Here is a 25,296-nt window from a genome sequence, read left to right on the forward strand (position 1 = left end):
CTTTATACAAAACACAGCATCTCATAATGGTCATTGAGCCCATTTGGGGCTATCGTTCTCAGTGTTTTTATCCAATGTGTTTCCCTACGAGCTAATGATGTGTTGATGTCAGTGCCTGACACCTTTTTGACTCTTTCTAGTATGGTAAATCGTAATTGGGGTATGGTGTGACCCGATGTCTCCCAGTGTGTTGCCAGTGGGGATGTGGTGTTCTTGTTCCGAATCCGGCTTTTATGCTCTATTATGCGAGTTTTTATCTTTCTGCTTGTTCTGCCTACGTACACTAGGCCACATGGGCATTTAATTGCGTATATCACTTCTTCAGTGTTGCAATTTGACGTATGATGAAGTTTTAGTTTGGTGCCCGTTTGTGGATGCATAAAAGTGTCACCTGTGATTACATTACTGCACTGTCCACAGTTGTAACATTTAGTCATTCCCTTGTAACCTCCTATGGGTTTGTCTTCTTGTGGTTTCAAAAGTTCACGAAGATTCTTCGCTCTTTGGTGTGCAAATAAAGGAGAATCTAAGAAGATACCTTGAAAGTCTGGTTCATTTTCAATGATTTCCCATCTTTTCTTGATGATATTTTTTATGCGAGGAGCTTGTGTGGAGTGTTTCAGTACAAATACCTCTCTGCGGGATGGCGTTCTTACTGTGGTTTGTAGCAAATCCTTCCTTGGTTTCTTTTCAACCTGTTCTGCAGCTTGATCAAGTATTTCTACTGGATATCCTCTTGTTTGATATCTGCATTTTTGTTCTTGGATTTTGTGGGTACATTCTTGGAAGGTGTATCAATGGTACCTGCCTCTACAGCTTTCGTGACTATAATAGTCAATACAGTCAATAGATCGTCCGTGGGATCTTTATCCAATGTCAAGTAAGTATCAGTGTCAGCCAAGTGGGCGTCCACGCTATGGTTGTAAAATGTGGTATCTAATACTACAAGGGCGCCACCCTTGTCAGCTAAGATACATTTTCTGGATATAGAAATTCAAAAAACAACCACAGGCTTGAGTACATCAGTCTACACTAAACCCACAGACGTGAACAGTGCATTACACTTTACCAGTGCACACCCCATTTCTCTTAAGAAACATCTCCCGATTTCGCAGTTCATGCGCATAAAGAGAATCACCTCGGATAACCAAGAATGTACCCACAAAATCCAAGAACAAAAATGCAGATATCAAACAAGAGGATATCCAGTAGAAATACTTGATCAAGCTGCAGAACAGGTTGAAAAGAAACCAAGGAAGGATTTGCTACAAACCACAGTAAGAACGCCATCCCGCAGAGAGGTATTTGTACTGAAACACTCCACACAAGCTCCTCGCATAAAAAATATCATCAAGAAAAGATGGGAAATCATTGAAAATGAACCAGACTTTCAAGGTATCTTCTTAGATTCTCCTTTATTTGCACACCAAAGAGCGAAGAATCTTCGTGAACTTTTGAAACCACAAGAAGACAAACCCATAGGAGGTTACAAGGGAATGACTAAATGTTACAACTGTGGACAGTGCAGTAATGTAATCACAGGTGACACTTTTATGCATCCACAAACGGGCACCAAACTAAAACTTCATCATACGTCAAATTGCAACACTGAAGAAGTGATATACGCAATTAAATGCCCATGTGGCCTAGTGTACGTAGGCAGAACAAGCAGAAAGATAAAAACTCGCATAATAGAGCATAAAAGCCGGATTCGGAACAAGAACACCACATCCCCACTGGCAACACACTGGGAGACATCGGGTCACACCATACCCCAATTACGATTTACCATACTAGAAAGAGTCAAAAAGGTGTCAGGCACTGACATCAACACATCATTAGCTCGTAGGGAAACACATTGGATAAAAACACTGAGAACGATAGCCCCAAATGGGCTCAATGACCATTATGAGATGCTGTGTTTTGTATAAAGTATTCCTTTCAGCTCAATATTGTACAGGATCTGCACCCACTTCTTATCTTGTTTTCCACTTTGACTGCTTGTTCACAAATGTTTCATTCTTCTTTTTCTTTCTTCTAAAATATGTCTTTCCCTAAAATTACTCTCGTTTTAGATTCTGTTTTTATTTATCTTTTTCAACACCACACATCACATATTGTGTTCTTTTCACCCCTTTCATTTTATTTTCATAATTATCTCTATCTTTTATACACTTGATCCTTCGTTTCATTTCCTGATCCTTGGGGACACTGCTCCATTCCGTTTTCCACATCGTTGTTCACCCTTGGGTCTATTTTTACGCACAGTAGACCTCCCACTGCCTTCTGTATAGAACCTCCCCGGTCGCGCATTGCACCCTGGATTATCTCCCATTCATCGCGTTCGAAGCAACTGACGGTCTGAGAACTTGGCAAACCTCCGGTATGTTTATCCCGCTCCTTATTCTTTAGTAGACGCTATGTCTATAGTGAAAACATCGATAATTGGAGGAGTCTAACTTCGCTCCCCATGTTTATCTTTATAGTACGGTGACCCGCAGCCGAGCCACACAGAGGGTTTTCCTTCTCCCCATTACTCCGGATTACCAGCACTCTCGCTAGTGCTCACATAACTACATTTCCGGTAAGCGAGCACAAGAATGTCACGTTTCATTCACGGTCTCTGCTCTCTCTCTACTGCCACAGGACAGTCTCCATTATAATACATCATTGTATCATTGTATTTACAGACAGTAGTGCTCAGCACTGAAACCCTTAGCACCTGATCTCTTGTCCGGATCAACACTTTTTGCAAGGTATCACCAAGACGTTATCACCATATTATTATTATTTTTATTCTATATTATTTTCACCTTATGGTGATTGGACCCTTTTCACTCTCCTTGCTTGGAGGATTCATTTCATTCAACTACTATACTGGCTTATCTCCAACACTCTTTATTTCAATGCACAACTTGGGGTGCAAATCCTAATAGCCGAGCAGTATTTTTACTGCATGTTGTTGTGTTTTTAATTTCCAGTGGCGACATTGAATGAGAAAACTTCACTCTCGAACGCTTTCCCCTGACGAAGGGTTCCACGTAACCCGAAATGCATTGGGATGGATGAAATAAGAATGTTATGTACCTCTTAAGTGCTCAAACGCATTGTTGACTTGATATTATTTTGACAATTGATACGAACAGTTTGTAGACATATACATGCTAATAATGTTTTTGAGTTGTGATTTGTAAAATGCGATAACAGTAAAACATATGTGATGAAACATATAATTGTTGGCCTCAGAGCTTTTCATAAGAATTCTAAACTGTCATTGATAAATTTGATTTAGACATTATTGTCTTTGAGCTGTGCATTCCCCTAACTGTGGGTTCTCCCACAGCCTGCCTTGTCGGTCTAGGGCAGGGCATTATGTCAGATGGAAGAAACGTACAATAACGCCCATGCTGCTACATGAGAATCCAGTTCAAGTACAGAAGCCGGTGAAAGAAGATAAAAGGAAGCGGTTATAGTTCTTTCAGAGTCTCATCTTTTTAGAACTGATGCATTTTAAATATTATATTCAACAAAGCCATGGTTGCTGCTTTTTTATGTTATGCAACTAATACCTATTGACAAATCTAATAGTTCTGGCTTGTTGGAGGTGTAACTTTACTTGTTCTATTATATATCTGGATGCAAAGACAGAAACAGTTAAATACCAGTCGGGAGGCAGACTATGCTAAGCACAGATTTGTAGCTTTGGTGTTTTAAGCTACGCCCTTAATTACATCGAACACCCCCTTTGAAGAGACCCCGCCCCCCAGTTTTTTCATCCCACTTAAAGCCCTGGAAACAACACCATGTCACAGTCACCTCACGTCCTGGCACTGTGCGTCATGCATGACTTCCACTTTTTCAGATCGTCTATGTGTAGGGGTATTGTGAACCCTGCCCCACCCCACCCCTTGCTTAGGGTGGAGTTCTTCATGGGCCTCTTCTGTCTGCCACTCTGCATACAAAGCCTCAGCTCATAATGTGAAAAGGTGGGTGAGTAAGTAAGCAAAGGGATGGGTGAATGGCTGGATGGATTAGTGAAAGGATGAATGAATGAATGAATGAATGAATGAATGAAAGGGTGACTGGATAGATAATGAAAGAAAGGATGGATGGATGGATGAGTGAGTGAGTGAGTGCAAGGATGGATGGATGAAAGAAAAGGTAAATTGATTGATGTATGGGTGGAAGGGTAGGTGGATGGGTAAAATGGTGGATGGAGAGTGAAAGGATGGATGAATGAGTGAAAGGGTAGATGAGGGGCAAGTGAATGGGTGGATGAATGAGTGAAATGATGGATGGCTTGATGAACTGATAAGTGAAAGGGTGAATGGATGGATGGATGAGTGAAAGGGTGGAAGAAAGGATGGATGAATAAGTGAAAGGGAGGGTAGATGGACAAAAGGATGGAGAGATGAGTGATGGAGTGAAAGAGTGGATGGATGAGAGAAAGGATGGATGAATGCGTGATAGGGATAATGGATGGATTCATGAGTGGATGAGAAGATGGATGGGTGGAAGGATCGATGGATAAGTGAAAAGGGGGATAGAGAGAAAAAGGGAGGATGGATGGATGGATGACTGAAAGGTCGAATAGGTGGAAGGATAAGTGACTGGGTGGATGGATAAGTAAGTGAAAAGATGGCTGGATGGGAGAAAGGGTAAATGGCTGGATGGATGAGTGAATATGTGGATGGGTGGAAGAGTGGATGGATGAGTGTACGGATGGATTGGGTGAAAGGGTGGATGGATAATGGATGGATGAGTGAAAGGGTGGATGGAAAGATGGATGAGTGAAATGATGGATGGAAGGATACATGAAGGATAGATTTACAAATGGTTGAATATGTTTGGATATAGATGGGCACACAGATGGAAGGACAGAATAAATGGTGAAAGACTGAATGATGGCTGCAAGAACGATTAAACCTTGTAGCCCCCATTATCTTAAGTAACATTTTTCTGTACATTGACTTTCACATTTATATGAGTCATTGTCTCTATATAATATGTGTGTGATGTAACACATCCCAACACCCTGCCCTACAAACTTGGGATGATTAACACTATAAAAGAAATTAAATACACATGAGAGAGGGTCTATGTGAAGATGAGGGGCACCATTGGAGAGCGGTAGCAAGGCCAGACTGGCCGTCCCAAGCATCGGGTGTTTCCCTGAGAGGCTGGAAAGAGAGAGGGGTGGTTTTGTTGCTGGGGTCTGGCACTGCAGAGTTCCTTGTATATCCAGCAGTTTTCAGGCAACAATAAAAGCGGCCTCACTTATATTCAGGTGTGGCTCACCATTGTCTGGTGCCTAATGTACCTGCTGGAGCTAGATGGGAGATTTGAATCATCTAAGGTAGCAAAAGGAGTTAATATGCCTGCTGCAAAGAATGTGTGCTATGCATATAAAAGAATAGTATTTTATGTGCAGATCTCAGTGGGTTACTACTATTGTCACTGAGATTCTTTTGTTACTGTGCAGTTCATATGTAATCGAGCACAGTGAGCTATGAAATGCCATCAAAGAGCTGCATGCAAGCTGCATGGTGCAGGTTACAATGTTATGTTTTTTTCCCAGTCTTTCATTATCCTGATGTTGCTAAAACAAAAGTTTGTTAGGTTAGGAATACATTCTTATCATTAAAGTTAACCCTAATCACAGGGCAGTGTCTACCATTAGGCAAGACTAGGCGGCCGCCTAGGGCGGCAAAAGGGGGAAACATTTTGTAGCGCCTTCTACAATCCGACGTCACGTGAGGCCACGTGAGGCGCCGTGTTTCTCCGAGGTCTCAAGCAACGGGCAAATGTGCAGATTTTATTGCAAGAAAGATGTACCCTATAAAACGTTTTCTTTCAGTGAAACTATTTTCTGTGACTGACTTTCAGCCTCCTGAAATAACTGTAAAACGACACAAAGCGTGTTATAAACTCGTGAGTAAACACGTGACAAAATACATAGCAGGTATACATATATAATTAAGACTAGCAGCCCGTCCCGACGTTGTCCGGGTATAAAATAGAATGTGTATAATGTGTGTATTTGGCAAAGGCAATTTAGTTTAAGGTCATTTAGGTCGTTGAATGAGAGAGTTATCAGCCGCGGGTAAATCCGTTTAATGAGAGAGTTGAGTGACAGCGAGTAGGAGAGGCTGCAGTAATTGTCCCTGAAGACATGCTCATTTGCGTGTTCCCCCGCTTGAGGCCCAGATGCAGGCCTGTTTGATGTTAGCAGGCGCGTGTTCACCCACTTGAGGCCCAGCTGCAGCCCTGGTTGATGTTATCAGGTGCGTGTAATTAGTGTACTGACCCGCCGCCTGAGCCCGGCTAGACCCCTGGTTGATGGTAGCAGGCGCGTGTAATTTAGTTGAACGAGAGAGTTCAGTAACAGTGCGCAGGGGAGGCTGCAGTAACGTTACTTACCAGGCCTCCAGGTGAACGCGTTTGTCACGCCCCCAGCACACGGCCACAGCAGATGATCTTCTGATTAATGTGCGACCCACATGGCGCGAAGGGCGGAACGTAGCACACACCCCCAGCGTTTCTCACGCCCCAAGCGTGCCCCTTGATGCGGCGCAATTGCGTTCACATGGCATGAAGGCCAGACACACTCCCCCAGCATTTCTCACGCCCCCAGCGTGCCCCTTGATGCTGCGCAGCAACGTAATTGGCGCTTGTATGTACAACTCACATGGCATGAAGGGCGGACACATGCCCCCAGCACACGCCCACAGCCAACGATGTGATGGCCGTATCACACGCCCCCAGCGTAGGTCACGCCCCCAGCCCACGCCCACAGCACAACGCAGACACGACCACAAGGGACTACTTTGCTGGCACAGTTCTTTTACCTTTTAAATGTATAGAGGAGTTGGCCTAACGGCTAAGGCGATCAACCTCGGACCTGGGGATCTGGGTTCGAGTCTTGGTAACGACGCCAAACATCCTGTGATTCTGGGCAAATCACTTAATCTCCCCGTACCTAACAAAAATGAATGTGTGTCCTCATGTAACGTAACTGGTGCTATGTATAGCTATGTATAGCGCTCTGATACGTGATTCAGTTCGGGTCAAGTTCGCGCTATATAAAACTCTGCAAAAAAAAATAAAAAAAATATGGTGGCCGTCTGCATAGCCTATGTCCTTCTGCTGCAACTGCCCTTTCCAAAGCTGTATTGGGTGTTGTGATTGGTCCTGTGGTTACTGAGATTACCCGCCTCAAAGGTTTGCACTCTCTCTTTATAATATTAGTATGGATGGTAACTATGCCACATACATAACTCAGTGGCTATGATATTTGTAAATATATTAAATATAGAAAGAACCTACACTGTCCCAATTACTGTAGCAGTGCCCACCAATAAGGGCAGAGTGTGGCTGCATGATTGTTCGTGCTGTAACCAAAGGCATGCACCTACTCTCTCTAAGCAAATGAGGATGACAGTACCTCATGCTCCATTTTATGGGCACAGTGCAATTGCTGTTCGTTTTCTTCCAGTGTCTAATATTATCAGGATGAGGAAACGCTACTTGTCTGATTTAGTCTAACATTAGATGCGTGGCTGTTTTTTCCGTGTTCGCGAGGTGCGTGTAGTGCCTCACGTGCTTCAGCTACATCAAGTACAAACAAAACATTTGTACTAGTGAACTGGAATTTACGCAGGTTGTAAATCTGTGTGCGCAACCCTAACCTTCATATTGTGTGGCAGGCGCTTCCGACTTTATGAGTCTTCAGTATGTATATTTTATGATCCTATCTGGACATTGTGTGATGCGAAGGGAGGTGGGGCTACCAAAGGGGGTGGGGGTGAGGAATTTGTGTTTGCACCCCCTTATGCCGTTGAGACCTCCTTTCTCACCACTGGCTTAGCAAAGTTGGCATGGGCTCTAATGCAAGCAAATATAATCGTCCTCATTCCGTGGTTTGGTAGTTTAAAAAAACACAGCTATGTTTGGGGTGTATTGGGCTCGTCTCGGCCCTGACCCTGCACCTGCCAAACTACAGATTGCTACTTTGCTGGCTCTCACAGGCGTAGGCAGTCTAAACCATTTACAAACCTTGCTTTTAATGCCGCTGATGGGCCCAGGATCTTATTTTGCCTCCCAGAGCACTGAAACGTCTCCTCCTCTGTGTACATCACACAAGGGACGGGAGGGGCAGCTGACACAGACCCCTAGCTCTCTGGGGGCATATTTACCCAACTCTTCATCCTTCCTGCCCGCCCTCTGCACCCCATGGAGCCGAGTCCAGCATGGGCAGATAACGCGCGCCTTGCCGATGGCTAACATCGTTCATTTACGGACTCTCCTGGGCAGTTTCACTTCAGTCATGTGTTTTTCAAAGCTCTTGTGCTTCGGGTGGTGGGTGCCTGGGATGCTGTTGTTGGAGGAGGCCCTTCATAAAACTTCAGAAATCGCCCCCTCCTGAAGAAAAGGGCCTGGGTTTGTGTAACGTGCATATGGAATGTGAGTCCATCTTGTACATGCACTCTCGAGTTGTCACATCCCCTAGTGTTGCTATATTTACATGTATCCCGCGTGTCGACTCTGAAGAGGGAAAGGCCTAGAAGGTCCTACGGGGATGCACAGCTAATATTCGCAAGCCAAGCCTCTCAGCATCTATCTGGGGCTGAACACGGTACCCTGTCTTACAGGGTAGCCAAGATCTTGCTGTAGGTGGGGAGATGTGACCTGCAGATTTCATCTCGGGAATTTACAATACCCTTAAAATGATTTTTCTTGGAGTTGAATATGTCACCAAGTCTCTGCAGCACGTACATGCTCCCTTGTACCGATCTCTCTGGCACAGATCTCAGCAGCAGGTACCTTAGCCCGACACGCTATACAACTCGAGATTATACGTGTCTGCAGCTGGTGCATTAGCCAGGCAAGCAATATAACTGATCTTGAAATATATGAAGGGCTGATTAAGATTTCCTCAGCGGGAACCCAACCCCATGCGGTATCCCCATGAGACCTTTAAGTGGTTTGAAACTTACAACCTGCATTTTATTGCCTTTCAACTACTTTTTAACCTTCATTTCTTAAACTTATAGTAATAATGACTTAAGACTCAATGTGTACAGCCCATTGAAAGCAGATTACATTGGTGCAGTTATTAGAATTTTGTTTAGTCTATTACTCTGTTGAGAAATGCTAATTTTGCTGATCAGAAGGATACAAAAACCTAGTTGGGGCCCCGGAGATTGGAAACTGAGTGTGCAGGTTAAGCTCTCGGACGTGTTAACTGGACTTACAATGCCACCACAAAGAGGGCTCCCCTGTGCAATCTGTTATTCCATATACATTTACGTGCATGGTGAACCTATCAGAAGAGACACCTGCATAGGATCTTCACTACGGAAGGGTATTACGCAAATCGGGGTTAAGTGGCTCTGTGGATCGCTCAGTTGTGTTGTAGAGACTCATCCTTTAGCCGGAGTTGAGGTGCTTTCCAAGAGCGCTGGGTGTTTTGGTTCTTGTAGAGTTGGATGAAATAATTAGCATCGGTGGTGGATCCCTGTCCCAGGCACATGTGACTCGCCCAGTCTCTGTGTTCACTGGTAACTTGATGACTATACCATTTTAATAGATTTTTTTTGTACCTATAGGACAGTACTAAAGAACTAGTGCATACACACAGCTAGGAAAATACTGAAATACAATACATATGAAACTGTATAACAATACTAATTAGCTATACGTCACATAATTGTATATCATCACCTACGGAACTGTATGAGTAACTAGATGTAGCTACGGTAACTATGGATCTTTGCTGTGTAACAATACTGTTGATATACATTATAATTAACTGTATACTGATACAGACTTTGCCACTATACTCCAACTCATTGTACTCTATGTAACTGTATGACAACACAAACGATGTAACTATATTAGCTAACAACAGTAAAAAAAAAGATTTTGACATTGCTAGAGTAACTGTGTAAGGTAAATTACAAAGGCCAAGCTGGCTTCAGTTATGGCAATTGATGACCACTATCATGACTGAAGTGTACTTGAATATTGTTTGCAACTGCTGATGCGGCTTTTTGGATTTTTCTTTTATTCTCTGCAATAGAGTGAGCCTGGTTAGGTCTGAGCAAGGTCAAATGATGTTAGTGAGGGAGCGACAAACAATTGTTTATGCATTAGACCACTGAGGCAACTTGTTAGTCTCACCCAGAAACGGCCCTGCCTAACCATGTTGTTATGTCCTGAATCTTGAGTTTGTGCTTCTTCAGACCAAGCACTCTTACAAAAGGCCTGCCAGTATAGGTGAAACGTGCATCCTATACCTTGTAGTGCCGTTTGCCTCATTCAACATGTTCTATACACTGATTTACAAACGTATGATTCATTGTCTCTATGTGTGTGTGTGATGTAAATCCAGCATTTTATACTGTTTCGAGAAGGGCTATGTTAGACTTGGGCCTTAGGGCAGGTTCACCCCTAATCTTTTTGCCTTTATTTGTGACCCTGTGTAGTGATTTGTGGGTCTTGGCGCACTTTTTCCCTGTGTCCCAGAGTGAAAGTGCGTGCGTGTAGTATGGCTGGCCTGCTCTCCCATAGGAATGCATGGGGAATGTGTGTGCCCTGTTAGTTCCTGATGTGTGGGGAGTGCAGGCTCGAGTTTAGTATGTATGAACTCGTGAGAATGAATGCTGCGCAATGGTATGTGCGGCTTGTATGTGTCTAGAAGGGAAGTGCTACTTCTGGACATTGATGTATGTGTGCAGTGAGGATAGTGGAGCGTGATTGGCTGGAGCTGGCTGGCATGACAGGCTCCAGGAAGTCTGGATGGGTCTGCCCGGTGATGAGTGTGAGATCAGCATGAGTGATGTGTGGGAGGAGTAGATCTGTGTCCTGGATGGGCTGGGTTTTTCCCCACACAATGCTGGCTCCGCCCCCCTGTGGTTTGTCTAATGACCCAAGCCTCCCCAGTGAATGAAAGGGGTGGTTGGGCCATCAAGGGTACTCCCAAGCCAGCTGCAACTGGTTTCCCCCCACCCTGCACCTCCTAACAAAGGAATTCTCTGTATAAATATGGGGCTGTGTCCCCACAGAAATTGTTCTACTTTTGGATCCTTGCCAGAGGGGGCTGTTGCTGCTGCTGGGGCCAAGAGGACCGCCACTTGGCTTGTCTCCCTGCCTGGAGACCCAGTGTGCTGGCTCTGGCCCTGCCCTGCCCCTCTGCCTGCCTCCAGTCCCTGCTGGAGCTTTTGCTTTTGCTTAGAGTGCCTGGAGGCGCTCTTATTTGATTTATAGCGCTTTCCTGGTGCCCCAGCGCTCAATAGCGCTTTGCTGATATCTCTAGCGCTAGGAGCGCTTTTCTTTAGCCCCTAAGCGCTGGGTGCGCTTTATTTCTATTATAGCGCTGTGGAGCGCTTTTGCCGCTTTTTGGCATTAGCGAGTGCCACCTCGCGTTATATTTTGATTTGGAAGCCGGTGCCCACCCGGCATTGCCCCGTTTTTGGATATTGTAAGTATCACGAGGGAGCCCACTCCTCGGATACTGTGAGCCCGCCTGCCTGTCTAAAGCGAGCCGCCGCGCTGCCCGCGGCGACCCGGAAGCACTGGCCTGACCGGCCAATCGCAGCGCGGCCCGGGAGAGGCCGACCGGAAGTCCCGCCCCCGCAGCCGAGCAGCGCGAAGGGAAAGCAGCCGGCCGTGTCCCCGAGGCTCCCCGAGTGGAGAGAGGAGCCCCGGGAGAAAGAGACGAGCAGCGCGAGAGGAGCCGGCAGGGTCTGCCCCCGCAGCACCAGCGAAGGACCGGTGAGTGCGGGGACAGGGTCTTTTGTTGCTTGAGAGCGGCCCCGGTTGGCAGCGGGCCGCTCCCACGTGCCAGGTCTTCTGAGTCCCCCGTGAGGGACTCCAACGAGAGGGGCCATTCTTTGTTCTGTGAGCCCGAGGGGCCCCAGCCATAGTTCTTTTACGGGCCCGAGGCTCCGGGGGCAATTGATCTTTGTCGAGCCTGCGAGGCTCCCGCCCTATGCATAATTACGAGCCCCGAGGCTCGAGGGGGCATTCGTTTTAAGAGCCCACGAGGCTCCAAGCACCTGCATTTGTTCACAAGTCCCGAGAGGCTCGAGTGCCGGCACCCTGGCCCATTGAGCCCTGAGAGAGGCTCTTGAGCGCCCATCATTGGTCTAGAGCGCAGAAGCTCTTTGGTGCCAGCACCTTTGTTTTGCGAGCCACAGAGGCTCTAGGGGGACACAGGCAGCTAGTTGGTTGTAGCCCCGAGGCTCCCACGCTGTGTCTCCCCACCTGTGTTCTTGAGCCCACGCGGCTCCAACGTTTGCCTACTTGCTATTCACAACTGTCCAGCACTTAGTGGACAGTTGCTACGTTTAGGCTTTTGTGTGCTGCCTGCGCAGCCTTCCCTGACATTGAGACTCAGGGCATTCAGCCCCTTTCGAGGCCAGTTGGCCTGAGGGACATTTCTAATGTTGTGCCATGTGCACCCTGCGCAATTTATGATTCCTGCTTATTTGATTTCTGCGCAAATGTTCTACCTGCACCTCTGAATGTGTTTTAATGTTTCATGTGCCCTTGTTTGTTATTGCCTTTGCTAAAAGTGACCTGCTTAGGTGATTCTTTGTTCTTTTATTCCCCTTTGCTAAAAGTGACCTGCTTAGAGGAATGTTTGTTTTTACCTTTGCTAAAAGTGACCTGCTTAGGTAATTCTTTATGTGTTTATCCCCTTTGCTAAAAGTGACCTGCTTAGAGGATTGGTTGTGTCATTACCTTTGCTAAAAGTGACCTGCTTAGGTAATGCCTTGTTCTTTTATTTCCCTTTGCTAAAAGTGACCTGCTGAGAGGAATGTTGATGTTTAATTGCCTTTGCTAAATGTTACTTGCCTAGGTGATTATTTTAGGTTTCCTTCCCCCTGCGTGATTTCCCTACAGAGACTAGGGTGGCGTAGGAGGTGATAGGTTTTCCTTCCATAGGTCCTGATGATAAGGTCCTAGCTCCCTGCGTGATTTCCCTACAGAGATTAGGGTGGCGTAGTAGGTGATAGGTTTTCCTTCCATAGGTCCTAGCTCCCTGCGTGATTTCCCTACAGAGACTAGGGTGGCGTAGGAGGTATTTTCCCTTTACCAGTTGTTACTGGTTGTATGCTACATTTTCTATTTCTGTGTTACAGTCATTATATGTTTATGTGCTAAAGTGTTATACCTACAAGTATTATTTCTAACAAGTGCATACCCCTGACAGTGGTCCAGGTGGCCCTGTCCTGTACATAATCCCTTGTAAATCTTGCCCGTGCCTGTTGGCACATTGTAAAGTGTGTGTGTTATCTAATGTGTTTTTATTATTATAATACAAAGGCTATTTTTTATATAACCTTGTGTGGAGTTTCCTTTGTGGTGGGCCTTTGGTTGTTGTCGCTGGGGTGCACGCGCAAACGCTTTACACATCGCCTCTGAGATTAGCCTTGCTGCTCGCGCCACGTTACCTAGAGGGTGAGCGGGGGTTATCTTGGTGTGTGACTCCCTAGCCCTGACCTTGGAAATGGTGATCCCTGACTGACCTCGACGCAAGCCTTGGCCAGCCAGGGGTCCCGTTTCTAACATTGGTGGCTAGCGGTGCGGATTGGACTTGCGTTTGCGTTGTACCACAGTGGCGACAGGCCACACTTCAAAACTCTGCAATTTTAGATAACCACATTTTGGGGATTATTGTTTTTTAGGGAAGATAAGTATTGCTTCTCCTGAAAGGGTCATTTGTATTTTGTCCAGTACCTTGTTCCCCGCCCTGCTCCCAGAGTTTGGTACCTGTGTCGCTAGTGGTCAGGTTGAGATAATCAGGGGTGGTAGAAACTGCCTTACCAGTCCGAGGGGAGGGTTGTGTGTGAATGAGTGTGTGTTACGCTGGACAGTGGAGTGCAAGTTCTGAGATAGGAATCTTGCTGAATTTTGTAATTGTGTACTCCTGTGTAAGCTCAGACCCCCCAGGTTCCCTGTGTCAAACTCTTCTTGAGAACGTCCGCCAAAATGGAGCCTGTTTTTGATCTCTGTTGTCTTTTTAGGTACAGTAGGTCAGAGCTGGTCAGATTCTGTGAAGAGGGAGGCATGGAGGTGAGTGTGTCGGATACTCAGTCCCAGCTTAGGGACAGCCTGATCCAATGGCAAAAGGGTCAGTGGGATCTTGAGTACAGTGAGAGAGAGAGGACCCGGGCCGCACGTCATGAGGATGGTGAGTCTGTTGGGAGCCCTGAAGATTCTGATGAAGAATGTGAGTTGTATGAGGATGACAGTGGATGGATGTCAGCAGATAGTGAGGACCCCATAGATAGGGAGTCCCTTGCTGAGTCCAGTGTCAGTACCAGCGCCCCATCCCTTTCCCTGTCCCCAGAGGAGTGGTTGGATAGGAGGGAAGAGAGGGCCTTGTTCAGGGAGAGTAGGTTATCCCCTGAGTGTAATTGTAATTGTCTGGATTCCCCAGGGAGGGTGGAGTCCAGTGGTGGCAGCTTTTTAAATATTAGTGTGGACAGTCCCACTCCCAGTTCCCCGAGTATGGTTCCTGTTTCCCCAGAGGAGGAGAATAGGTTGAGGTTTAGGAACCTTAGGAAACCGTCTCATCAGTCTTGGGAAGATTTTGTGGATGACTGTTGTGGAGCCCTGTGTGATTGGGTACGGGAGCCCACGAAATGTGATTGGGACATATTGTTCGATATGTTTCTCAGAGAGCAGTTGCTCAGTGTTGTTTATCCAGGGTTGCGCCAGCACCTGTTAGGGTGTGGATTGTCTGAGCCATATGAACTGGCAGAGGAAGCAGACCGTTGGGAAAGTGCGAGAGGTTCTTTTGAGTCACTAGTGAGTGATTCCAACAATAGTGGGTCAGGTGTCTTCCAGCCCAGTGTGGTGGAAGAGGGTGAGAGTAGCCCAGCTAGGTCCTTGGTTAGTGAGAAGGGTATAGGGGCTGACTGCCTGTCTCAGTGGAGCGGTAGTGAGTGTGTGACCGAGAGTCCCCAGATGCCCGAAGCCCTGTCACAGAGCCTGGATGGTTTCTTTAGGGAACACCAGGAAAGGAACCTAGACTTGCCTGTTAGTTCACTTGAGGGAGATCTCCTAGTGTGTAGAGAACCTGGAGCATCTGTAAGCGGAGCTTCCACGGTTCCAGAGTCTGGCGGTACCGCTCCAGTAGGGAGAGTACAGAAGTCCAGTGAAAGGAGTGATTTAGGGATCGGATGTGAGTCCCCAGAAGTCCTGGAGTGCCAGGCATTGGTTCCACCAAAGGTTGTAGACCGGAGGTTGGAGGTCCAGGTTCAGGATCAGCCTGACCTGAAGGGTGGGACTACTCTAATCAGTGTCCTAACCAGTTCTTTCTCCAGAGGTACCGCCCCGGTTGGGAGGGAGCAGGACTCTGGAAGGGGGTGCAGAGGGTGGGAGAGCCCACCTCTGACCCCGGTACCACCTGAGGGGTTAAACCCTAGGTTGGGAGAATGTTGTTTAGAGGGGACCCCTCGCAGGAGGAGGAGGAACCCTAGGAGAAGAGGTAAGGGGAGGAGAGCCTTCCCTGAGACTCCTGGTCCACCTAAGGTGGTAGACCCTAGGTTGGAGAACCAGTGGCAGTCTAGCCCTGTCTTGCAGATAGGAAGAGTGGAGCATGGCTATTATGTGCCAGGGGTTACTACCCCCCACTTTGTGAGTAGGCAGGATCCAGTGGTACCTGGGTGGCCTAGGGCCTGGTCCTGGTCGAGGGCAGCTGGAGAGTATCAGTGGGGTACCCCAGTTAGTCCCTACAGTAGTTTTAGAAGGAACCCTAGGGGTTCACCGTGGCGTAAAACAGGAGGGTGTCCCTGCCGTTGTGGGCCCGCGTCCTTGTTTTATCGCCCCAAGCAGGGTAGCCCATCACGGTGGTGATCGGTCTGCCCTGCGTTTTGGCTGGAAGGGGGTCGTGTTAGACTTGGGCCTTAGGGCAGGTTCACCCCTAATCTTTTTGCCTTTATTTGTGACCCTGTGTAGTGATTTGTGGGTCTTGGCGCACTTTTTCCCTGTGTCCCAGAGTGAAAGTGCGTGCGTGTAGTATGGCTGGCCTGCTCTCCCATAGGAATGCATGGGGAATGTGTGTGCCCTGTTAGTTCCTGATGTGTGGGGAGTGCAGGCTCGAGTTTAGTATGTATGAACTCGTGAGAATGAATGCTGCGCAATGGTATGTGCGGCTTGTATGTGTCTAGAAGGGAAGTGCTACTTCTGGACATTGATGTATGTGTGCAGTGAGGATAGTGGAGCGTGATTGGCTGGAGCTGGCTGGCATGACAGGCTCCAGGAAGTCTGGATGGGTCTGCCCGGTGATGAGTGTGAGATCAGCATGAGTGATGTGTGGGAGGAGTAGATCTGTGTCCTGGATGGGCTGGGTTTTTCCCCACACAATGCTGGCTCCGCCCCCCTGTGGTTTGTCTAATGACCCAAGCCTCCCCAGTGAATGAAAGGGGTGGTTGGGCCATCAAGGGTACTCCCAAGCCAGCTGCAACTGGTTTCCCCCCACCCTGCACCTCCTAACAAAGGAATTCTCTGTATAAATATGGGGCTGTGTCCCCACAGAAATTGTTCTACTTTTGGATCCTTGCCAGAGGGGGCTGTTGCTGCTGCTGGGGCCAAGAGGACCGCCACTTGGCTTGTCTCCCTGCCTGGAGACCCAGTGTGCTGGCTCTGGCCCTGCCCTGCCCCTCTGCCTGCCTCCAGTCCCTGCTGGAGCTTTTGCTTTTGCTTAGAGTGCCTGGAGGCGCTCTTATTTGATTTATAGCGCTTTCCTGGTGCCCCAGCGCTCAATAGCGCTTTGCTGATATCTCTAGCGCTAGGAACGCTTTTCTTTAGCCCCTAAGCGCTGGGTGCGCTTTATTTCTATTATAGCGCTGTGGAGCGCTTTTGCCGCTTTTTGGCATTAGCGAGTGCCACCTCGCGTTATATTTTGATTTGGAAGCCGGTGCCCACCCGGCATTGCCCCGTTTTTGGATATTGTAAGTATCACGAGGGAGCCCACTCCTCGGATACTGTGAGCCCGCCTGCCTGTCTAAAGCGAGCCGCCGCGCTGCCCGCGGCGACCCGGAAGCACTGGCCTGACCGGCCAATCGCAGCGCGGCCCGGGAGAGGCCGACCGGAAGTCCCGCCCCCGCAGCCGAGCAGCGCGAAGGGAAAGCAGCCGGCCGTGTCCCCGAGGCTCCCCGAGTGGAGAGAGGAGCCCCGGGAGAAAGAGACGAGCAGCGCGAGAGGAGCCGGCAGGGTCTGCCCCCGCAGCACCAGCGAAGGACCGGTGAGTGCGGGGACAGGGTCTTTTGTTGCTTGAGAGCGGCCCCGGTTGGCAGCGGGCCGCTCCCACGTGCCAGGTCTTCTGAGTCCCCCGTGAGGGACTCCAACGAGAGGGGCCATTCTTTGTTCTGTGAGCCCGAGGGGCCCCAGCCATAGTTCTTTTACGGGCCCGAGGCTCCGGGGGCAATTGATCTTTGTCGAGCCTGCGAGGCTCCCGCCCTATGCATAATTACGAGCCCCGAGGCTCGAGGGGGCATTCGTTTTAAGAGCCCACGAGGCTCCAAGCACCTGCATTTGTTCACGAGTCCCGAGAGGCTCGAGTGCCGGCACCCTGGCCCATTGAGCCCTGAGAGAGGCTCTTGAGCGCCCATCATTGGTCTAGAGCGCAGAAGCTCTTTGGTGCCAGCACCTTTGTTTTGCGAGCCACAGAGGCTCTAGGGGGACACAGGCAGCTAGTTGGTTGTAGCCCCGAGGCTCCCACGCTGTGTCTCCCCACCTGTGTTCTTGAGCCCACGCGGCTCCAACGTTTGCCTACTTGCTATTCACAACTGTCCAGCACTTAGTGGACAGTTGCTACGTTTAGGCTTTTGTGTGCTGCCTGCGCAGCCTTCCCTGACATTGAGACTCAGGGCATTCAGCCCCTTTCGAGGCCAGTTGGCCTGAGGGACATTTCTAATGTTGTGCCATGTGCACCCTGCGCAATTTATGATTCCTGCTTATTTGATTTCTGCGCAAATGTTCTACCTGCACCTCTGAATGTGTTTAAATGTTTCATGTGCCCTTGTTTGTTATTGCCTTTGCTAAAAGTGACCTGCTTAGGTGATTCTTTGTTCTTTTATTCCCCTTTGCTAAAAGTGACCTGCTTAGAGGAATGTTTGTTTTTACCTTTGCTAAAAGTGACCTGCTTAGGTAATTCTTTATGTGTTTATCCCCTTTGCTAAAAGTGACCTGCTTAGAGGATTGGTTGTGTCATTACCTTTGCTAAAAGTGACCTGCTTAGGTAATGCCTTGTTCTTTTATTTCCCTTTGCTAAAAGTGACCTGCTGAGAGGAATGTTGATGTTTAATTGCCTTTGCTAAATGTTACTTGCCTAGGTGATTATTTTAGGTTTCCTTCCCCCTGCGTGATTTCCCTACAGAGACTAGGGTGGCGTAGGAGGTGATAGGTTTTCCTTCCATAGGTCCTGATGATAAGGTCCTAGCTCCCTGCGTGATTTCCCTACAGAGATTAGGGTGGCGTAGTAGGTGATAGGTTTTCCTTCCATAGGTCCTAGCTCCCTGCGTGATTTCCCTACAGAGACTAGGGTGGCGTAGGAGGTATTTTCCCTTTACCAGTTGTTACTGGTTGTATGCTACATTTTCTATTTCTGTGTTACAGTCATTATATGTTTATGTGCTAAAGTGTTATACCTACAAGTATTATTTCTAACAAGTGCATACCCCTGACAGTGGTCCAGGTGGCCCTGTCCTGTACATAATCCCTTGTAAATCTTGCCCGTGCCTGTTGGCACATTGTAAAGTGTGTGTGTTATCTAATGTGTTTTTATTATTATAATACAAAGGCTATTTTTTATATAACCTTGTGTGGAGTTTCCTTTGTGGTGGGCCTTTGGTTGTTGTCGCTGGGGTGCACGCGCAAACGCTTTACACATCGCCTCTGAGATTAGCCTTGCTGCTCGCGCCACGTTACCTAGAGGGTGAGCGGGGGTTATCTTGGTGTGTGACTCCCTAGCCCTGACCTTGGAAATGGTGATCCCTGACTGACCTCGACGCAAGCCTTGGCCAGCCAGGGGTCCCGTTTCTAACAGGCTATAAAACAAATGAAATACATGTGAGTGAGGGGCTGTGGAGAGATGAGAGGCACTGTTGGTGATAGTGAGAAAATCTTTGAAGAGCCCCATCAAAGATTGTTGTTTCCTGGTGCACAGTAAAGTCATTATTTACTATGCTTTAGAAGCTAATGCAATTCATATATAATGGCAAATGTGTTGTAGAATGCACAATGTTTCCCCAAATTTTCTTGGGGGTGTGAAAACAAAGGCTGTAAGCTGTCCGTTTGTTTGTAACACACAACTTTTAAATATGTGTAAATACGCTGTGCAAATGTTTCAAAACATATCAGCAGTTAGGAAACCACAAATGGAACACTTGTTTGTAATTCAGAAGTGTGCTGGAAAAAGAGTTCTAATAGGATCAAAACAATCAAGTAACTTTACTTGGTGATGTTGATATGATAATTATTTGCTGAAGCGACATTTCCACACACTAGTATTTGTGCACTATACAGATTTATCTGTAAAACTGCATGATGGCATTTTGCTTCCATTTTAAAAGAAAATGTTCTGTATGTAAAAGACAGTGCCTCCTTTTGCTCTACAATAATGCCTTAACAGTGTATACAGTTTCTAGTTTGTAGCACACTTCTGTGCATCAATGAGAATCTGCAGTTTAAAGCTCATAGAAATGAAACTGCCCAATCAGTATTTTATTTCCAATATACAGCTAAAATAAGGGAGGCTGATACATGATATAGTAATGTCGACTCCTATCTAACCGCTCTGACCCACAATAATACCATAACACTCAGCAGTCTGCAGCCAATTATAGCTCATGCAGGTTAATACTCCCTTTTCCTGCTTAATGCTCTTACCCTCATACAAGACCTCTCCACTATGGGTCTTATCCATCACTCTATATTATACCAGCCTATACCAGTCATCACCAGCTGAACAGAAATGGAATACCTGAAGCGATCTGACACATAAAGCTGGCTACTTGGAGGACTGCACTCTTAACCAGCACTGCAGGTTCCAATTAGCTGCATCCTATGTGTGTCGCTTTACATCGTACAATGTCTATCTGAGCAGATCTTCCCGCCCATTTCTCTCACCAAACATGCCTGCTTGGGCATGACTTGGGTAAATAAAATATCAGACTGGACAACCCAGTGCAATAACCATATAAGTATTTTGTTATCTGAAATACCACAAAAAGACCTGCACGGTTGTTCAAAGCTGTGGGCATACTGAAAAACCGTGAAGTGCACGATTGTCTCAACCTAATATAAACTTATTTTGACTTGTACTTAAGTGGTTGTCTATTTACATACTCATATACTATTGCACGACCTCCTCTGATGTGTCTCTAAAATGTAACTCTTGTCTTGAAGTTTTGCCCTGAATTTAGATCTCCTGTCCTGTCCTGAACTACTTTAAAAATGTGATTGTCCAACTGGGGCATTTTTTCCATAGTTATGGATTTACCTCACTCACTGCAAATTCATCCTCTGTGGAATCATTTGCATTTTTTAATAAACAAATCAATTAGCGAATTTTCTCATGGAGTGCACATTGGCAGACACTTTCCAAAGGTTAACTGGACGACTTTAATGTGTTGATTTTTTTATTTGGATATTGAACGGGTACTAATGGGATGAAACATTCGCTCAGAAAATTGTAATGTCGCCATTTGATGGACTTGAGGGTAGGCTTTTATATGCAGCATGAAAAAGACATCTTGGCACACATAAATCATTTCAGAAAGGGGGAAATAATTCCTCCCTTCCCGTGAAAATGTATTTCTAAAATATTTTTGCAAATTTGTGTAGCCACAAAAAACAGCAGTAATTTCAAGAGACCACTCGTACTAAGGAAAATTCCCCAAATTCTTTGAAGGTATGAGTTTTGAAACTTAGAGTGCCTTTTAGTGAGATAATTACCTGCTGTAGTGCACAGTGCAATAGTGAATATTAGACCTTTGATGGAGTGGTGATGATTCTTGCTTAAATATGGCAACCTTGGCAATTAACCTACAGGTGCCCCCTCCTTAGCCTAATGCTGGGTCTGAGATTGCATGCTGTCGACATGGTTATACCAGTGGGATGATGGTTCCCACTTTTGGCTTAATGCTGGCCCTGACATTATGGTGATAATATATGGCATGAAGGTGCTTATTTGCAGTACACTGTGTACCTACATGCTATTTCCAGTGCTTAGTTTGTGAAAACAATAATTGCTGTGATCAAAAGTTTTTTTCCTTCAGAAGCCAGCCACCAGTGCTGCCATATATTGGGGATTGCCAAAGGCAGTCTAGTCTTGATGTCACCTGATCTCCATTTCATGCACTTCCATACCCTTCCTTACCGTTTATCTCTCTTTTGCAGGTTCCTTTTCATCCCTGCTTTCTCCCTCTGTCACTGCTTTTCTGTCTTGTTTTTAACCTTCCTTTCCTTTTTCTGCCTTTCTGTCTCTCTTGTTCTGGGTGAAAGTCTGCTGACGAAATATAAGTCCCAGTCCCCAAAAATGACTGCTGGTGGGCCCCACCTGAAACCTCCAGCTCAAATTAAGCACTGGCTCTGAAAATGTTTCTAACCAGCCTCATTCATTCATTCATTGTTTTACGCACACACTCATCACCGTACCCATTCACCCATCCCTGCAGTCATGCAGATGCCTATCCCTGGACTTACAAGTTCATCCAAGCATACATGCACGCGCTTACCAATTCCTTCAGGCCATTTTTCAGAAAATGGACTCGTTCACCCATCAGTACAACCATGCAATACAAAGTCACTAATCAGTCAAGAACTACATTTAATCAAAAGGCCAGAATGGTTCACTTTGCCAAAGCTAGTTTACTTATATCAGCATAGAAACTCTGATAGACATATAAAGCAACTGTTTTCATTTTTGTAGGCGCTAGAAGGTTGACGAATGACATACTCTATGCTCATAAATTAGAGACGTGCATCTGGCACTTGCCACTGTCTGAAAGTTTGTTAGCAGTCAAGAGCTTCTGTTGGTCTTGTCCTCAAAATTCCTGCGAAGTTATGTTTTGTCTAATGGACACATGCGAGAGATGCACTGAACTGAACTGCTACTGATTGTGTTTTGACAGGTACTACGTTGGAGACTCCACTGACGTCTTATACGAAAATTGGTTTTACTGCGGGAACCTGGGAACACAACTTCTGCCAATAATTGAAGCGTAAGCATCGTATTTTCCCTCCGGAGGGTAACCGAGAAGGCTAGCACCTGTTCTGTGCAACACGCTGTAGGGTTTCTAATTAATTGGCATGAAAGTAGGTTGACAGCCCTTATTTCACTGTGATAAATGCATATGATTTTCCAACTCCCAAACGCCATCAGCTGGAACAGCACTAAGTAGGGGAAGGACACGTTTTGTAGCAATAAATCAGATCATGAGTACACAAATTGAAAAAAAGTTATTTTAGGACAAGGAACAATTTTCATGAACTTTTTTTTACTCTTGTTTTTACCTGTTTTTATGGTTGACATTTTGCACGCACCGTCTGGATATTGGCAGTTGAAAATGATCTGTCTGAATTCAATTAGCTTAACAGTGGCAATTGATGTGCGGTTAAAACATACATTCAAATAGGCGCGCAGCATAAATATTGAAAAGCCGGTGAAATGCACGTGAGCTCCTCAGAACTCAGTGCGTTATTAAGAGTGGTATGGGTTCACAGGGCCTAATTTAAAGATTGACTGTTGGGATACCCCATCACAAACGTCAGCTGTATTACAAGTGCATTATATCCTACCTTTGGGTCAGAATATCAGACCCGCCAAATTCTAAATCAGAGCCACAGACTAAATGGTCTTTCATTTTAAGGACCATGGGAGTCTTAGTTTGAGGGCAAACAAACTTTCAATTTGTATGAAAGCAGGTGCACCCTTGGTTTTTTGCTAAAAACAGTTTGCCAGGAAAAATCTATGGAATTGTTTACAGGAAATAAGTATAACATTCCAAATTCCATACCTCAGATGAAGGGAAAACGTGGTATTACTATGTTATTCCCCATTCTGAAGTGTACTACTCTGAACAATGGCGTAGCGTGGGGGGGTGGAGGGGCCGCAGTGGCAGTTGCCCCGGGAGCAAAATTCTTAGGAGGTGCACAATATTAAAAGAAAACGATTCGCACTAGTAACTTTTTTTCTTTTAAAATTTTGCGACAGGAAGTGCTAATGGCTCACGAGTTAGGGGGCACAATACTAGTCTTGCTACGGGTGCTGGCAACCCACGCTACACCACTGACTCCGAATGATGCAGGAATAAAGTCCCCCAAATTCTCGCCTGGGAAGAAAGAAGGTCGTGGAATTCATGTTATATCAGTTGGCTCCAAGTCAGTTTTTGGCCTAAATGCGATAACCGTGCCAAATTATTACCTGAACACCTAAAACTAAACCCAACATAATTTTGTTCCACAGCGATTTGGAGACTCCCCTTCTCAAATTCGATCTTTTACACCTATGCCCGCTGAGTTTATTTGTTGCTTTTCTGTCCATGGAATTGCACTGTTGCCAACTTCCTGCAGGGCTTATTGACACTTTATTCCACTTTAGTGTGTATCCATTTTTAGTTAGAAGTCCTCTGCTGCATGTGTGGTCCCCATGGTATAAGAAACTGTAATAAAATCAAATACAATCTAGAAAGAAGGGAGGTAGTTGGTGGATCCCATGACATTGTCATTACTGCCAATCTCTCAATCATAACGCCAAATACAATGGGCCTCATTTATGAGGCCTTGCATCAATTTTGCGCTTCCGATGCGTCACTTTTTGTGACGCATCGGCGGCGTAAAACATGCCTCCTATTGCGCACTATTTGCAAAGTGACGCATCTAAGCAGATGCATCACTTTGTAAACCCCTGCGCTACATTATACTTGCGTCAGGTATAATGTATGCAGGGGGGGGGCGGTCCCCCGCAAAAAGCCTCGTAGAAGTGACGCAGTGAAATCTATGAGATTTCACTGCGTCACTTCTAGGACGCTGTTGCGTCAAAATCTTACGCTTGCCTCACAGCAGGCGTAAGACTGACGCAGGCCCTTTCACATGGGGCTTGCCCCATGTTAAAGGATGCATTGCTGGAGTTGCGTCACTTTTGTGACACACTCCAGCAATGCGTCACTTTTGCGCCTACAGATACATCAGAAATACTGACGTATCTGTAACTCCTTGCGCCATGATGCGTCATACTGTTAATATGACGCATCATTGGTGTCGCAAGGAGGACACAGTGAAAAGTGACGCATCGCTGTTTTCACTCAGCGATGCGTCACTTTTCATAAATGAGGCCCAATATTTTGAACTTCTAGTAAAGATGTCTTGGCATTCACCATGAATCTCTACTGCTGTTCATTTGGATTTGCTTTATTGAGGATATGTTGTTCATGAGTAATGAGGGAAATAAAAGGAGTCTTCAAGTTTAAAGAGGTGGTGTAAGCAGCATTATCGAACAAGTGTGACTGTACTCGGCATGGGACATCAGCCGTACCAGTAGTTAGATACTGTCTTCTGTGTTAATTTTACCTAATTCATAGTTCCTTAGCGCCTCACAGTTTTAACCAATACTAGTAAATTTCGAAAATCTTGATGCACAATGTTTCAGGGACATTTAGTGTTATCTTCAGGGACAATTAGTGTTCTCTTCGGAGAATATTCTTTCAAAGTAGGCGGTGCCAATGAGGTACCAACGGACTGTCAGTTATCTAGTAGAGTATGGTGCATGCAATGGCTCAGTCTACAAACAGTGTTCGACAAGAGTGACACCCTGAATATAGATATATTGAGAGTTGTTCCAGCACTATGAGGGCATGTGCAGTTCTTTGGTATCTGTTTCACTTCATATTTGAAAATAATAAATTATAGGGTACATTATTCCATAAAATGCATCAAATCATAGTCTATTCTTCATCGCCAGTTACTTTTCTAACGCTCCCACTTCTTTTCTCAGAATTCTAAAGAAGAGTACCTGATTGGGACTGTTAGAAATGGTGGTCTCTAGTTGGCAGAGATAAGTACCTTTGTCCAAATAGGGACCCTTCCTTCTAGTCAGGATGAACTTCTAAAATAACCCCTGCTCACCCCCTTGGTAGCTTGGCACAAGCGGACAGGCTCACCTCAGAGGCAGAGTCTAAAGCATTTGTGAACACATACAGTAATACAGTGAAAACACTACAAATGGACACCACACCAGTTTAGAAAAATAAGTAATCTTTATCTAAACCAAAACAAGAG

At 46.1% G+C, this 25,296-nt stretch overlaps 1 protein-coding gene across 1 annotated transcript in view; it reads left to right on the forward strand.

Moving 5' to 3' along the window:
- HAAO (3-hydroxyanthranilate 3,4-dioxygenase) overlaps positions 1 to 25,296 on the forward strand; it is a 955,259-nt gene that overhangs the window by 705,546 nt on the left and 224,417 nt on the right. The window contains exon 5 of the mRNA XM_078649691.1: positions 22,152 to 22,241. Within this exon, the coding sequence (XP_078505817.1) occupies positions 22,152 to 22,241 (90 nt within the window). The remainder of the gene's footprint in view (positions 1 to 22,151; positions 22,242 to 25,296) is intronic.

This window comes from Lissotriton helveticus, chromosome 6 (assembly GCF_964261635.1).
Source record: "Lissotriton helveticus chromosome 6, aLisHel1.1, whole genome shotgun sequence".
NCBI lineage: Eukaryota > Metazoa > Chordata > Amphibia > Caudata > Salamandridae > Lissotriton > Lissotriton helveticus.